This window comes from Oenanthe melanoleuca, chromosome 15 (assembly GCF_029582105.1).
Source record: "Oenanthe melanoleuca isolate GR-GAL-2019-014 chromosome 15, OMel1.0, whole genome shotgun sequence".
Classification (NCBI taxonomy): Eukaryota; Metazoa; Chordata; class Aves; order Passeriformes; family Muscicapidae; genus Oenanthe; species Oenanthe melanoleuca.
In genome coordinates, this window is record NC_079349.1 from 7,341,621 (window position 1) to 7,357,606 (window position 15,986).

At 55.1% G+C, this 15,986-nt stretch overlaps 1 protein-coding gene across 3 annotated transcripts; it reads right to left on the reverse strand.

The window, feature by feature from the left end:
- Positions 1 to 987: 987 nt before the first annotated feature.
- On the reverse strand, positions 988 to 15,492 carry TBX1 (T-box transcription factor 1). 3 transcript variants are annotated; one of them, XM_056504010.1, is made up of 9 exons: positions 15,232 to 15,492; positions 14,591 to 14,716; positions 12,945 to 13,401; positions 9,669 to 9,770; positions 8,098 to 8,269; positions 7,718 to 7,873; positions 6,285 to 6,352; positions 5,996 to 6,096; positions 988 to 5,251 (listed from the first exon to the last, which is right to left on the reverse strand). In XM_056504010.1, exons 1-9 carry the CDS (start codon positions 15,308 to 15,310, stop codon positions 4,818 to 4,820), a joined length of 1,695 nt encoding a protein of 564 aa, XP_056359985.1. In that variant the 5' UTR covers positions 15,311 to 15,492; the 3' UTR covers positions 988 to 4,817. The 3 variants fall into 3 exon arrangements, with proteins under 3 accessions (XP_056359985.1, XP_056359988.1, XP_056359986.1); XM_056504013.1 differs by having other exon boundaries at positions 12,945 to 13,350; positions 15,232 to 15,491; XM_056504011.1 differs by lacking the exon at positions 15,232 to 15,492 and having other exon boundaries at positions 14,591 to 15,225.
- Positions 15,493 to 15,986: the final 494 nt, after the last annotated feature.

Consider the following 15,986-nt stretch of genomic DNA (forward strand, 5'->3'; position numbering starts at 1 on the left):
AGAAATATTTGGGTACAGTCACTTCACCTAGTTTTGTCAAACACCTGTGTAAATTATGCATCTTAGCAATCAATTGGATTGGAATGACTAAATGAAGAACAAAATATGTTTCGAGTACTGGCCTCTACACTCGCAGAGTGGATTCTTAATAACACCAGCTTAAAGCAACAGCTGAGCCGTTGCTGGCTGAGTATCCTCAAAGTGTAGCTCACAGGAGACTGCCCTTTCTTATTTATGCCAGAGTGTTTCAAAGAGCAAGTCTTTCCTTTAACCCCCAAATCTGGATTTTCCTCTCATCGCGTATTTCCCTGCTCCCGAAGATGAGCCCTTCTCGTTCTCCGTGCGTGCTGGATCCGCCGTGTGCCATGCCCACTCTTCCCTCTGGAGGGAGCCTGATCTTCAGGCAGGGACGGCCGGGGTGCGCGCAGCATCATTTTCCTCCTCCTCCTCCTCCTCCTGGCAGCGACACCTGCGGGGCCCCTCGAGGCGACCCTCGGGACACACTGGGGGTGTCCGTGCCCACAGCGGCAGTTCCACACAAACGGCGGCTCAGGCCAAAGCACCCTGGTCTCAACGCGCTGCAGCAAAACTGCATTTGCTTTCAACCTATCAGGAAACCGAACAACAGAAGGCAAAGTGCAAAGAACCAACGCATGTCTGTGCGCACACACGCTCTTCTCCCACCTTCCAGGCCAGCCGTGTCCAACAGGCTCAAGGCAGCTTTTTGAGCTCTTCGGGTGATGATGCTGAAACTTGCTTTGCAGGTACTGCTGCATTTGCTCTTCCAGCCTTCTCCAGGCCGCAGGGCTCAGCTTCTGCCCCTCAGCCCTAACCTGTGGGTACATGACTTGTTTCTAGCGGCTACAGGGATCCCTTTACACAGGCAGAACCTTACACTGCACGAGTGAACCTGCTTTTCTTATTCCGTACAGATCAAGGTACAGCTGCCCCTTGGTGAGGGATCCAGCATCACAGGCTGAAATCCACTTGCTGGAGAGGAGGAGGAGTGCTTGGCAGGAGAGGACAGTGCCCCAGCCAAGATGGCCCCCAGCCTTGTAACCCCAGCAGCTGTGGAGTTACCCACCCCGTCCCCCAGCAGCCTGCTGCCTGAATACCTTTCTCTACCTGCTCCAGTCCTCGGGTCATTTTCCACCCTGCAAGCCAGTGTTACACTGTAGCAGGAAGCCAAAGCAGTTGCTCCACCGGCCGTGGCCGTGCATACATGTGTTTGAGATTGACTGAAGAGAAGCCAGCATCCCAGGATGTTGAGAGCCAGCTGCTGGGAACTACCTGCACAGTTCTAGCCAGAGCTATAGAGCCTCCCTGAGGAGAAGGAAACACTAAAGAAAACGTTATGGAATGTGTGAAGAGTGTGCATGAACACTGCAAACACACAGGAATCTCATCCACATGCTCCTATCCTACATTGAATTTAGTCAATTCTGACAGCAAGGAAAGAACAAAATCAGTTGCAAAAAGCCATTTCTGAAAACTGGAGCTATCCCCAGTGTTTGGGTTAAGTGATTAAGCAAAAGCCACCCTTTTTCCACCTGTGTAGACCTAATCTTGGATTTACCAAGTGAGCTAAGTGACATGGTTTCCAGACCTCAGAAGCAATCACTGAACTCACCCTGTAACTCTAGAAAATAGCGCTAAATGGCTAATTTATTCTCTAGCCCTATTTGGAAGGGACAAAGGATGCTTATAACCTCCATACTTGGGCCTGTTTTACAGCAGCTTTTAAATACACTTTGTGTGGAAGTGTTTCATGTGAATTGAGGTGACCACAAGTGGAAGTATTGCCTGGAAATGCAGCCATGGACCTTGGTGACAGCAACAGTGAAGTTTAACCAGACAGGTAATCAAATCATAATAAGTCATTTGTCAAATGACTCTACAATACACAGGTAATGCATGGTATACCCATGATATATCCTGACTAACAGGCTGACAGGTAATATGACATTAAAGTGTTACAGATTTCATGTGATTTCCAAAAGGCTTCTACTAGTCAACCTGCAGCATTATGGGGTTTTGTTCCTTTGAAATGGCTTTTTGTTGTGATAGAAAAATAACCCTTTTTGTTTTCCATATCTGTAACAATCCCATCTAGTGAGACAGACATTGTTATGGAAGGAGGGACACCAGTCAAATCCCTGAGGAATCTTGATTTAAAAATTGTAACACAACATGAACTGGACTGCTAACATGCTTCGGTGTGAACATGTCTAAGCACCTTGCATGCTGATGGACTAAATGCATGGTTAAAAATACCATTTTCATAGTTCAGACTTTAGCCTTAACATAGCTGCATGGTCTCCTTCCCATTCAGCCTCAGGACCTCTGCAGTGGTTCTTTAGTACAGAACACAGACTGGTGATCCTAAGGGCCCACCAACCACAGTGAATGGCCTGAAGTTCTGTGATTTTCTCTTCTTCTAACAAGTATAAAATTGAAATTCCTACAGTCAAGGCAAGGACCTTGAGCCACTTTCATTAAGGGCACCGTTTAATCCTGGCATCTTGGGGCATTCTGTGTGTGCTTGAAGAGAAGAGGTGCTCACCAATACAAACAGATCTGTTTACACCTGGGAATCCCAACCTCACAAACTGCTGTATTGTGATAGATCACCACAACCACAGGCACCTGCAGCAACCATGGACAGAAGGGAAGGAGCAATCACCTATGGAGAGCCACTGTTTGCTCAGACTGAGAGCTCTCCTGATTTAAATAACCTCATTTTGTAGGGGAGGCTTAGACTTCAGGGCAGATAAACTGACAAATATACACAAATAATCAAACAAGAAATGAAGGAAAGAAAGAAGAGGAAAAATATTTATAAATGTCACTGTCCAATGTCTTTTCAATTTAAATGATATAAGATTATCTACATATATCTACAAATATCTACATGTATCTACACTTTGCAGATATGATTCTTTGGTTGTCTTCACTTTTTTCCTACACTGCAGCTTACAAGAAAAAAAAAAAAAAGGATTTGTATAACCTTTGAAGGAAATAATAAATATAACAACTTCATTAAATGTTTGACCAAAGCTTTGGCACTAATCAGTTTACAGATAACAAATCATACTGAAAACTCTGAAATAACAGCAGCAAAGCAATAGCAATAGAGCACATCCAAGAGCCATTTCCCACTGACTAATAATAAGCACAAGGCTATTTTACATCAACCTTTCTGAGACATAATTATGGTTCAGCCAGACACTAAGAATCTCACAATTCACTGCAAATGTCAAATAAAATACATATTTCTTGCAAAAGTCATTTTTTATGGATTCAGATATATTTTTTAACAGAAAAAAATTACATAAAATATTCATGGTAGCCTGTATCCCTTCTTAAACGTTTCCAAATAGGTTTTGGAAGCCCAAAGCCCACTGCCAGAGACAAAATAAACATTGCTATTAACACTGCCACCTGCACAAGGGAAAGAACCTGTTTTAAAGAGTTTGTAATGAAAATGCACAAACATGGATGAATAGATGACTTTAAAATAAATAACTCCCATCTTTTAATGGAGTTCCATGGAATAATCAGAAAAGTGTTCATAATACTGTATATCAACACAGCTGAGAAGCTGCTCAATACCTTCTCTGAACACAAAGGGACTGCCTTCAGTGAGCATCTGACAAAAAAACACGAGCCAGCTATTCAAAATGCATCACTGGAGAACTGTGATGAACAGGGCTATCTTTTTAACGGTAAGGAACGACTACTGAAGGAAGATATTAAAGCAAAAAGAAAAAATACTTACCAGCATTAAGAGGGAAGATGCAGCAAGCAGGTAATGCAGAATAGGTGCTTTAGGATTACTGCAGTTTGGGTCAGCCCAAATATAAGGGGTGAGCCAGTCTAAGAAAAAAAACCCAGAAGTCCCTTTAAAAGGCACCTACACGGGAAAGTATTCGAGAACTTGGGAAAGGATGCAGGAGGGCAGGACTGTGTGAGGCTGCCTGGGAAGCAGGTGGGGAACACACAGCCTGAACTCTGCAGATACTCCACCACCCTCAGGCTGGTTATTAAACCTTTGCAGGTATTGCTGGGAAAACAAGATGCAAACACAGCTGTACGTGGCTGTGCTCTTGGCCATAGGCCCTTCTCAACAGCTCCAGAAACTGCTGCTGTGGTTAAGGCATCCCAGTGAACTCCAAAACTTACGAGTGGGTCAGAGCCGGAGAAGTGGGAAATTTGTTCTGGCAGTGAGGATTCAAAGCGCTCCCTTAAACTAAACTCTGCTTCCCTAAGAATCTCCTCAAAGAACCACCTGAGCCACCTGTGACCCAGCCCTGAGTGTGCCCCGGGCCGGGAAAGACTGACACCAAGTGCAGAACGACACACAGGGCCGGGCCCACAGCCCCTGCTCGGTGCTCGCGTACAGGCCCTGCTGCAAGGAAACAGCCGTGGTAACACCAAACCTCCATCAGGACACCCGGCGGGCGAGTGACAGGGGGCAAGCCGCTTCACCGCTGCTGCTTCCCCGTCCTCCCACCGCATCCCAGCCGCCCGACGGTCCTCGATGCCCGGCACGAACGGAGGAGCGGGGGAACAGGGAGATAAGGACATATGGCTTCATTTATCAAAGTGCAGCCGCGGGTCACACCGCGATGGAGCTGCCGGCACCGCCGCCCTCACAACCCCCAAAGGGCGGGGCGCGGGCTGGGGCCCGGCTGCCGGCGATTGGGCTGTCAGGCTGTCCATCAGATCGAGCTGGCCAATCAGCTCACTCGTAAGGCGGGAGGTGAGGGAAAGGCGGGAAGGGGGAGGGCGGTGTCTCGCGTGCCGCCCGTGCCCCGTTACCGGGGCCCGTAGTCGTAGCCGGTGGGTGCTCCGGCCGGCGAGTACATGTTGGCGGCCGCCGCCGCTGCGGCCGCCGCGTTCATGTGGTGGTGATGGTGGTGGTAGCTGTGCCCGCGGATGCTGGGGAGGGGGTAGGGAGCGGGCCGGCTCTTCGCCCCCAGGTAGTGGTCGTAGGCGGCGGCCGCCGCGGGTGGGTACTTGTAGGGATGGTGGTGCAGCGGCTCGGACGCGGCGGGCTCCAGGCGCAGTTCGTGGTGCGGCGGGCTGGGCCGGCCGCCGCCCGCCCCGGCCAGCGGCACCAGCCCGCCGCCTCCGCCCGGCAGCGCGGGGCTGAGCACGCGGGACATGAGCTGCTGGTGCGCGGCCTCGGCCTGGTGCAGCGCCGTCCCGCCCGCCTCCCGCTCAAACTCGCGCCGGCTCTCGGCAGCATCTGCGGGGGAACAGCGTCAGTGCGGCCGCGCCCGCGGGACGCGCACCCGCACACACGGGAGAGAGGCGCGCGGAGGGAAGAGCGGGGCGTGCAGCAGCGGCATGCGGCAGCAGCGGGGCTGGCGGGACGGGACCTTCTGACTGCGATAAATGGAGCTGAGTTGACTGACAAGCTGGTGCACGCCTGACATTTTTGCAATTGTGTAACACTAAACAAACACAGACTTCCCTTTATTTTGCAGGCCTGGAGTGCGTTGGAAGAAAGGCCTTCGGTTGTCTTTGCAGTTGTTTGCTCTGGGTAATGGAAAAGCAGTCAATGGGCAGAGATGCTGTTCGACCTGACTGCAGCTCCTGAATGGAGTGGGTCGGCCCTAAGGGCACTGCCGAGGCGCATTAAAAGGGCAATGCGAAAAGGAACCTGTGGCCAGCACTGCATCTCAGCCTAAAAAGCTGAGTTTGTTGCCAAAAAGTCGAAAATGAGACTCTAAAGGCAAGGGGCAGTGTTTTCTAAAGTAGCACATTTTCTTAAGCATAAAACAACAGTAAATGTTGTAGTCCAAGGAAGAATGAATTATGCTATGAAGGTGGGTATTTTTCTTTAAAAAATAAGTAGTAGCACAAAGCTCATTAGTAATGGGGCTGTGCACCAGTATGATAAGCAAGGCTGACCCCAAGCATGCATGCATGGGCCGTGCAGGCCAACAGGCCTGGGTGATGGGCTGGCCTGGCCATTGGGGACTCTCACCTTTCTCTGTCCCGTTCTGGTGGGCTGGGGAAGAGACTGGATTCCGGGATCTGGCAAAAGCGCTCATGAGAGGAAGAGCCCCTGGCCTGTGGTTCCTGGGCCTAGAAGAGGAGAAATGATACTGAGCTGATAGTAGAAGAGAATAAGCAATTGGAGTATTGCCTCTGTGAGCTGCAACTGGCAAACGGGGTCCAATACAGTGTCCTCCTCCATGCATGCCTTGTGCTGGGCAGGTGCATGTGAAAGGGTCAGTGGGGTATTGCCAAAATCAATAAACCCATAGCCTTACCAGTCCTCAGGGTCGCAGTCTCTGAATCCCTTGGCAAAGGGGTTGCTTGCAATCTTCAGCTGTGTGATCTGTAAGGAGAAGTAGCAAAATGTCTCAAAGCAGCACATGGGGGCTCCCTGGCCGAACAGCGAGTGTGTTCCTGAGCAGGCTTTGGGACTCAGCAGTGCTTGGTGTAAGACAGAGGATCCAGGTGGCTGCTGGAGCCAGGGTGTTCTCTGCCACAGAGCACAAACATGTGCTTTCCCTCTGTTGGAAAATGCGGGCTAATATGCTACCTAATATGAGTTCAAGGTGAAGAGAGAGGCAGTCTGAGTCGGCTGCAAAAGCTGAGTAAATGCACTTGTAAGAAAATGCCACATTATATGGGTCACCACTGGAGCAGTTAAGACAAATCACTGGATAAATCATACTTATGTATTTATTTAATTCGCCAGGGAGAAGGCAGGACATTTTCTATATTTAAGCAAATCCACGGATAAAGTATGTGATTGTGAGTTTCCGGAATGGGTTGAAAAACAAACTTTAAGCCCCTCAGTGACAGTTCCAGCCTTAGAGGTCAAACTGATAGAAAGCAGGAGAGATAGAGCAGCTGTCCGGAGCCATCAGGCAAATGCCAGCCGGGGAGGGACTCCAGAGCCCCTTAAAGGCACAGCCTTTCTCTGGCCTCGCCGCCTCCACCGAGGCGAGGTGCGGCCCGGCCGCAGCATCCCGGAGAGATCTCATGTCAATTTGCTCGGAGTCACTGCAGAGGGTGACACTGCTCAGGGACAGCCCCGGGACACAGCCCCGGCCTGGGCGGTGTCGTCCCGGAGCGAGGCAGTTCGGAGCAGCGCTACAAAGCCCCCGCTAAGAAATCGTATTTCCACCCTCTGCAGGGGTTCCTGCTCTTTATATTACACTGATGCGATTTAAAGGAAAAATTGGATTAACTGCTGCCCAGAGATCCGCATCAGATTTGGGGTGGGGGTGTTTTGTTTCGTTTTTAACGTATAATTGCATTCTGAGGAGAAACAGACCGCTACGAGTTTAAAGCAGTAAAATCGCAGGTTTATCCAAACAAATTGTGAGTGACATTTCGCAGCGGGAAGCCCGTAGTTTCCCCACTATCCCCGGTTTACATAGGTAATGAGGTCCCTCGGGCGGCGGGAAGCTGGCGATGGGGCTAGAGCCCACTTCGCTTCCCAGGTGAACACCGATGCAGCTCCCCGGCTATCGGGTTCCTTGGGCTGCCCGAGATGGGTTTAGCAGATGGGGAGGAGGAGGCGGGAACACCCCCAGCCACCCCCGCCGCCGTCGGACACCCGCAGCCCGGCCTCCAACCCCACAGCCGGACGAAGGGGCTGAGCCAGCGCAGGATGCACCCGCACCCACGGTACCGCCGGGGCCCACCCAACCCCCGCTTTCGGGTGCCCCGAGCTCCGCTGCCGCCTCACCCGGTGGTTCTGGTAGGCGGTCACTGCCGTGAAGCGCGTCTCCTCGAAGACGAAAGTTTTGAAGTTCTCCTCCGCGTACTTCTCGCTGTCTTTCCGGGGGTCCACGTAGACCACGTGAAAACGCGGCTGGTATCTGTGCATGGAGTTCAAAATGATCTGAATGATAAAACGAGCAAGGAGACAATAACTGATCCAGGCGGAGCATGGAGAGAGGAGAGCGCAGCCCCGGCCCTGCTGGCTCCACTGCCCGAGGCAGCCGCGGGGCTGGGGAAGAACCCCCGGGGAGGAGCGCGGATGAAGTCACCCCTCGGAAATCACAGCTCGGGGGGTTCCCTCCCGGTGCAGCCCCGTGTTGGACATTTTCTCCCAGAGACACTTACATGCCCATTGTCATCCAGCAAATTGTTGGTCAGTTTGAGCTTATCGAAGGAAACGATCTGCTTCATCCACTGAGCCCCTTTGGCCGGGGAGTCCGGGTGGTAATGGACTCTCCCGGGGGTGGCGGGGTCAGCTTTGCCGGCCACCAGCCAGGAGGAGCTGTGGAAGGCGTACCTGCGGGAGGGGAAGGCACCCTCAGCCGCTGCCCGGGGGGCTCCCGCCCGCGTCCCCGCAGCGCCGCCCCGAACGGCTGCAGCACCCGCGCCCCGCACAGCCCGGCCCGGAACGGTGCCCCTGGCCCACCGAGGGGGAAGCACCGCCTCTCCATCCCTCCCGCTTCCCACAGCCACGAGAGGAACGAGCTCTTTTCCGCAGCCAGAATTGCTGCAGAGGGGTTATAATATTTTATCAGGTCGGCGATGGAACTGTTGTGAAAGAAATCTGCAGGATGGAGGAAATTTATAGCTACCCGTGTAGATTTGGGAGAGAAGCCACAAAAGCTTCCCCCTTCCTGTAAAAAAAGGGTGAAAAAGAGCCCTCTATACAGTAACATTCTGGCTTTAAGTGAAAAGTGGAAAGTTTTGTGTAGATTAATAGCAGGTTCAGAATTTAGCAGTCTTGTTTCATTCTTTCAAAGTAGATATTCAACAGTAACATTTAAAACAGAGAAACCAATCTTCTATACACGTGTTTACTTTAAAAGCCAGTGTTTGCACAGGGGGAATTAGACACCATTGGACTTGAGCAGAAACATTACTTTTTAAAGATATACTCAATTGGATGTTATATATCCTACTTCCCTTGACAAGCAAACATTTCTAGGACGCCCTGAGAATTTGGATATCTGTCTAAATATTTATATATTGGACCCTACTATTCCTATGCGGGCTGCCTGCTTGGCGTCCTGATCTGAAGCTAAATACATAATGTGCCTTTCACTGTCTTAAAGTTAAAGGGGTTCCAACCCAGTCCGCATCACTTGTGAGATTTTCCAAGGTTTTCCTACATTGCTGCTGGAAACAAGGACAGGGTTTTGTGGCTTGAGTGGCTAGTGCCTTTCCAGAGCACAAACCCCACTCTCTTCACCTAAGCACCCAGGAAGCTCCCCAGCAGGCATGGCACAACTTCGGAACATGCGCTGAGAGACTACAGCATTCAATGAGCACCAGGCAGATTTTTGTTAAGTGGTAAAGGGTGTTTGCTGGTGGAGATGGGTAGCAGTGCCACAGGAGAGCTTTTCTGGGCAGGACGAGGCAGCTCCTACCCTGTACCCTATGGAAACCTGCCCTTCGCCCCATGCTGGTCTGGCCCCGGCCACCTGTGAGCCTGGTACGAAGGCTGAGGGGGCCCTGCGGTCCCGTGCAGCCGCTCCTGGCCCCCGATTCGTTGCAAGGGTGTGAAAGAGACCCCGGGTCAGCTGCATCCCTTGTCCCCTCCCTTTCTCGCACTGACAGGTGTCACATCCAGGGGAACATCCCTGAACCCCCAGAGGGCAGGAGCAGGGGATGGGCAGCGACCCACCAGCCCCTACGGCTCCGAGAACCGCGGGACAGGCCAGGTATTTGTTACTTGCCGATATCGCTTGTCATCCACCGGTACGAAATCCATCAGGAGCATGTAGTCAGCCATAGGGTCCATCCCGAAAATCTTCACCTGGAAGGTGGGGAACATGCGCCTGGCACAGAGAGGAGAGAGAAGTGCTAAGCTGAGGAGCAGCAGGGAACCCCGAGGGGCCGGCACGGGTCTCTTCCCGTCCAGATGCTTCGATGCCTGCCCGGTTGTGATGACAAGAGCCCTCACAGAAATCAGTGGCCGGAGGAAGAGGCAGATACACTCAAGCTGCCTAGGGAGACTGGCTGCCGTGCTCCCCAGCCTCCGGCAGCATCCGGGAAGGTCCGGCTCCGGGACCATTCGTGTCAGACACCCAAAATGCCCCACCGCGGTGGAACGGAGAGGCCAGGGGGAACAAGATCATCCTCTGCCTTTGCTATGGAGAGATCAAGTAAAAATAATTTATTTCCTGTGATTTCTCCATCATTATAGCTGACCTGACTGGACGCAAATGCAAGGCATTTGCAGTTCCCTGTCTGCGGACCCACATTCAAGCTTCGAGAGTCTTGGGCAGCCCGTGGGGGTCAAATCTAAAAACTCCTATGAATGACGCGAGGTGATCGAGTTCCCACCTGTGCAGCCTCTGTACCCACCAAATTGCGCCTGTTTGGAAGCAGTGGTTACAACAGCAGCCCCTAGGGCCAACGGGAGACCTCTCCCAGCCCTGAGGGTCAAATGCTCCCCCTCGGCGGGCAAGGGCTAGAGGGCAACGGGATCTCCCAGAAAGTCCCGTTCCGGATCCACTTCACTGCAAGAGCCCGGCCAGGCTCCAGCTCCCCGCACCTCTGCGGGACGAAGAGGAGAGCAGAAAGGAGCCCAGGGTTCCAGAACTGGGCAGGCCAGCCCCTGGTCTGCTCCCCCCGGTTCTTCTCTGCTCAGGCCCCCGGGGAGCCAAAGTTAAGCCGAAACGCGGATCCCACGCTCAGGGAGGACACGATTCCTTCAAGGAGCAAATGCGATCGGCGGTGGGCTAAGGGAAGAGCCGGGACCATTCACCCGTCCCTCCCTCCTACATCTGCACACACCGGGACCGGGGCCTGGCCCGCGGCTCCCCGGGGGGACACGCCGAACATGTGCCCTTGGCGTCGGGGCTCGTTATGGCTTCGTTTTGTTTTACAGAGTAGTAAACCAAGCGAGCGACGGTGGGCAGTACTTCGGGAAGGGTGTTTGCAGCCATTGAAAACCCAAAATCCCAGCCGCTCCGTGAACAAACAGCCCAATCAAACCCGGACCCAGAGGGCGCCCCACGGCTCGTTCTCGGGGCGCACGGCCGGACCTGTTGCTATGTGCCCCTGGCCCCCTCGGAGGGGCGAAGGGTCAGCGCGCCTCTGGTTCCGCAGCACTTCCAGATCGGGCCCAGCATTGCCGGGCTGCAGCAGGATCGGGCAGCTGCGTCTCCTTCTCTGTAAGGCTTTAGCAAACTCTGGAGGACGTTTTCAGTGGCTCCCTCTGTTATTACTATTTTTAAAAGTGTAAAAGCCCCCATTAGCTCAAATTCCGGTGTTTCTTGTTCTAAAACTTAGTTTTAAAACAAACAACCTGAGATGATAAGACCCATCTAGACAAACAGCAGGGCCAGCCCGGAGGTGCTGGGAGAGAATAGGCTTTGCAGCGCTTTCCCCGAGCCTTTTCCTGCTGTTTTTACCCCGTTTTCTCCTGTTTTTACTCTCCTGTCTGGAGTTTCGATGGTGTCATAAAGTAAACGAAGAAAAAGGTGGGAAGAAAGCCCCCGATTCAATTCGAATTGGATAATTTACGAAACTTTTTGAAGCGGGATATTCGCAATCCTTTATCTCTTCTCGGAGAGCCAAGAAAGCCAGATCGAAGAACTCCTGTTTGCAAGGAGTCTCCGCCTGTAGCCTGAACGACCTTTTCCGCTAAGGAAAGCAGCGCCGAGCCCGGCGCCGGGCTCGGGGGCCGCAGCCGGAGGCAGCGGGCTGTGCGCCCCGGCGCCGGGGCAGGCACCGTCTGCGGGAAATTCCGCTCAGCTCCAGCAACGCAGCGCCGGCTGCTTTTGCACCGGCCACCACGGTGCTTGTTTTATTTTAGGAAATTGCTAATAGGGAAAAAAAAATTAAAAAGTCAACTGCGTACATATAAGTACGTTGTGTTTTTTGTTTGGGTTTGTGGGTGGTTTTTTTTGTCGTTGTTGTTTTGTTTTTTTTGTTTTTTTTTCATTTTCGGGACCCTCAAAATCGCTGACGGGAGAGCGGGACTCGCGGCGGCGGTCACAGATCTGGCCGCACCGTTCGGAGCGGAGTCCGACCCTCTCCCCGCGCCACCCCGCCGCAGTCAGCCCTGGGGCGAACTGAAAGCAAGCAACGGGGGATTCTTTAATTTGTTTGTTTTTCTTTTCTCCCGGCCGCCGTATCGCTTTAAACCGAGGGAAGACAGAGCCTGGACAATTCGCAATTCTGCCCAGAGCCTGGCGAGGAAAGATTCGCAGCTCTGCCCGAGCCGCCGCGGCGCTTCCCGAAGATTTCCATTAAATGCAGTAACTAACATCTGTAATTGGGACTCCCCTTCCACCCATATGTTTTGCTCGTTCCTAACGCTATCGCATCAGCCACTTTCTTTGTTCCCTGGCCAGGAGCGGGGTCCTGGCCCCGGAACCGCGCCGCGGCGGCCAGAGCAGAGCTGAGAGGAGCCGCTTTCAGCGGGCTCGTTACTCGATAATCGGGAAATGCAACAGCCCTGAACACGTTTCAAGGTGCAGAATTAGGGTCTGTTCGCGTCTCCGCCGGAAGGAAAACATCTGCCCGTACTAAGAATTTAGCAGGTTTTGAGTGTTGTTTTTTTCCTTCCCCCGTATCGTTGCTGTCCGCCCCGGGAGCACACACTGTCCTCCGTAAGCACGGATCCAAGTCCCGTGTGGGGTCACAGCCGAAGGCGCCCGGAGGAGCACAGCGCCCTTTTCAGCGGGAGTTAAACCCATTGCCCTGCCTGACGTCCTCCGCACGCCTTTGCCCTCAGCAGCAGCCGCGCGTTCTTCCGCAGCGCCGAGGCCTTCGGGCCGCAAGAACTCGCAGATTTCGCCCCAGGAGAAGCGCAAGGATCAAATGACGGCGACCGCTGGGCCGGGCCGCTCCGCGACTCGCCCTTGGGCAGCAGCTTCAATCTCCCCCCAAACTGCGAATACAAGCTCTCGCACCGGACTCTCCCGCCCCGACTGGCCTGAGTACCCGGGTCCGGAGGGAGCGGCTGGAGATCCAGGGCCGCTCGGGAGCTCCGCACTGACCTGCCTGCCTTGGTGACGATCATCTCGGTGCCCAGCTGGTTGAACTCGTCCCACAACGCCTTCATCTCTAGTTGAACGCTCACGTTGGCCACCTTCGGATTCTTCTTCACCGGCGCCTTGGCCGTGGCGGCCCCCACAGCAGAACACCCCGAGACTGAGGCCGGCCCCGCAGCGGCTCCACCGGCACCCTCGGGCTGCTCGGGGCCTGGGGGCGGCGGGTTGGTCCCGGCCGGCGCCGCCGCCCGGCCGAAAGGGTAGCCGTGCTGGGGCGGCGGGTGCGGGTGCTGCTGAGCCGTGCAGGGCTCGTAGTGCGGCGGCTCATGCTGTCCGTACGGGTCCCCCGGGGAGGGGGAGAGGTGGTACCCCCCGGAGGCGTTCAGGCTGCTCAGGCTGTTGGCCGTGAAAGCTGCAACATCGCAAAAATGGGACAGCTGGGTGAGCCAGGGGCTGGAGATAGCTGAAATCATTCCAAAAACAAGCGGTCAGGGCTCCGCTCCGGCTCCCGCTTTCCCCCAGCTCCGCGCCGCTCCGCGCGGCCCCCGCCTCCGCACCGGCTCCGCGGGGTGCCCTCCGCCTCCTCTCCTGCCCCGCGCCCAGCCCAGCGGGGCGCCTCCCCCTTTCCGCTTTGCTTGGCCCCAGCCCCGCTCCCCCCGGGCAGGCGGGGAGCTCGCTACTCCCGCTGCCTGCCTGCCTGGGCTTTTTTTTTTTCCCCTTTTTTTTTCTTCTTTTTTTTTTTTTTTTCTTTTGCAAACCCGAGAGGTCTGCCAAAAGCCTCGGCGGTGCAAAGCCCGTGCTATCTCTGCAGGCCTCCCTAGCCACACACCACTTGGGACAAAGCAAACTCCCTCCTTTCGCCTCCCCTTCAAAAAAAAAAAAAAAAAAAAAAAAAAAAAAAAAAAAGAAAAGTAAAAAAGAGGAGTGGGGAAACTCAGAGAAAGAAATCGGTTCTTATTTCCTTGTAGCTACGCTGCTGCAAGGTACCGTCCTTCACTCAGGAGCCGCGAGGCTGCAGCTGACAAGGGAAGTCGGATCTGGTTTGGCAATGCCCCATTCCTTCCATCCCCGGGAGAGAAAGCAGAAGAGGCCGGGACCAGAGCAAATCTCCGGGTCCGCGCCTAGGAGCACCGGGACGAGCCCGGCTGTGCAGCCCTCAGCCGCCGGCTCGAGCGGGCCCTGCGGGGCATGACAGGCCGGCCCGGGGAGCGGCCGGCTCCTTCGGACCCCCTCCGATGCTGAAAGGCGCCTCGAGGCCCCGAGGGTCTCTTGCGTTATTTCCAACACAGCCCCCAGGCCGGACAGCGGCTGCAGAGCCGGTGGGAACCGAGCCCCGGCCTGCCGCTGCCTCGGGCACGGCCGGCGCTTTCGGGGGATGCTTTCAGCACCTCTGAGAAGAGGCGAGACCCAGCGGCGGAGCCGTCGAAAGCTGCTACCGGGCCACGGGCAATGTCTTTCTCTAAGGGAGGGCTACAGGGGCGCAGGCGTGCCGGGAGGAGCGACAAATCCTTCTCCGAGCGGCTCCGCGGGCAGGCCGCGCTCTGTGCGCTGCCCCTGGCCCGGCTGCCGGCCCGGGCCGAGTGGAAGCCCTGGGACAGGCGGTGGCCGGTGGTCCTGTCCCGCAGCCCTGCGGGGCCGAGCGCTGCACTCACCTTCCATGTCTCTGGTGACGGTGCTGAAGTGCATCTTCTGCGGGAGGCAGCCGGGGCGGGCGGGCGCGCTGCGGCCGCCGCGGCGCTCCTCCAGCGCTCCTTTCCCTGCTTGCTCGGCGGCGGTGACTGAAATCAGAGAGGCGATACTGAAAGCATTTGCCTTGGGAGACAGAGGGCTGTTTTCGTCCATAGGGGAGACACCAATGCAGGAGCAGCAGGCGCGGCAGCCTCCCACCACGAGCCCCCCCTCCAACCCCCACACTCCCCTCCTTTCTACCGCACCATCCAGGGAGGTGCGAACGAGACCCCCTCCTTCCAGGGGGGGGGGGGGGGGGGGGGTGGAGAAGGGAAACCTAAAAAAAAAAAATCCAACAGAAAACAACCTAAACGCTCTGCCCCCCCGGGAAGGGCGTTGGGGAGCAAGTTGGGGAGCAAGGAACTTCCCCGGGGCTCTTTGTAGCCAGCGCCGAGCGCAGCAACGGCGGACCGAGTTCTGTCAGGGAGACGGGACCGGGGGGCAACAAATAAGTAATCCCAAGAATTTCTTTCCCAGGGTGTCAATTTCTCGCTCCCCCCACCCCCCCTCTAATTCGTTTCCTGCGATTTGTTAATTCATTTTCTGTCTTTCCCTCAACCACCACCTCCGGCTTCTGCGCCCCTCGTCCCCTCCTTTTCTCCTGCACGAAGGGAAAGTGTCTCCCTTATAGGCGCTTTCCCCATTCAGTGGCTGGAAGGCGTCACATGGAAGCCGGGGGTGTTTGCCTGCAGAAGTGGCGGCGGCGGCGGCGGCGAAAGCGAAGTGAAACTCCTGCCGAGACGGTGTCAAAGGGCTGGGGAGGCCCTTCCCCGCCTCCCGGGCACGGCGAGCGGCCGCCGGGAGGGATGGGATGTGCTGCGGGGCGGGCGGAGGGGCCGGCGGTGTCAATCACGGGGCCGGGAGCCGGCCGACGGGAAGGGAAGAGCCGAGCCGAGCCGAGCCGAGCCCGGCGTCACGCTGCGGATGTCCGGCACCGAGAGAAGGGATTGCTCTTTTCCTCCAGCTCGCATGCACCGCGGGGCTGGAGGGGACCCTCGGGGCTCTGTGGCCGCAGGGACCCGCAGTCTGAGCCGCCGCAACAGGCGGGGCTTGAGCACGTCAGGGTACGCGGCGGGCGCAGGTACCGAGAAGCCGGCCGCTTCGCTCGGATGGGACCCCCTTAGCCCCGGGCTACCAAACTTCCAAAGCGCCCGCCTGCGTTCGAGCATTACCTTCGCCAAAAAAGAAAAACAAAAAAACAAAAAAAAAAAAAACAAAAAAAAAAAAACAAAAAAAACAAACAAACAAAAAAAAAAAAACCCAGAGAAAATGGAAAGGAAAGAGCGAGGCGGCAAGCGAGCTCCTGCCCAGCCCAGCGTG

Coding starts and splice junctions, on each gene's coding strand:
- TBX1 (XM_056504010.1), bottom strand. CDS start 15,310: ATGGGGAAAGCGCCTATAAGGGAGACACTTTCCCTTCGTGCAGGAGAA. Junction 13,402..14,590: donor CGTCACCAGAGACATGGAAG/GTGAGTGCAGCG, acceptor GAATGATTTCAG/CTATCTCCAGCCCCTGGCTC. Junction 6,097..6,284: donor GACTGCGACCCTGAGGACTG/GTAAGGCTATGG, acceptor CTCCTCTTCTAG/GCCCAGGAACCACAGGCCAG.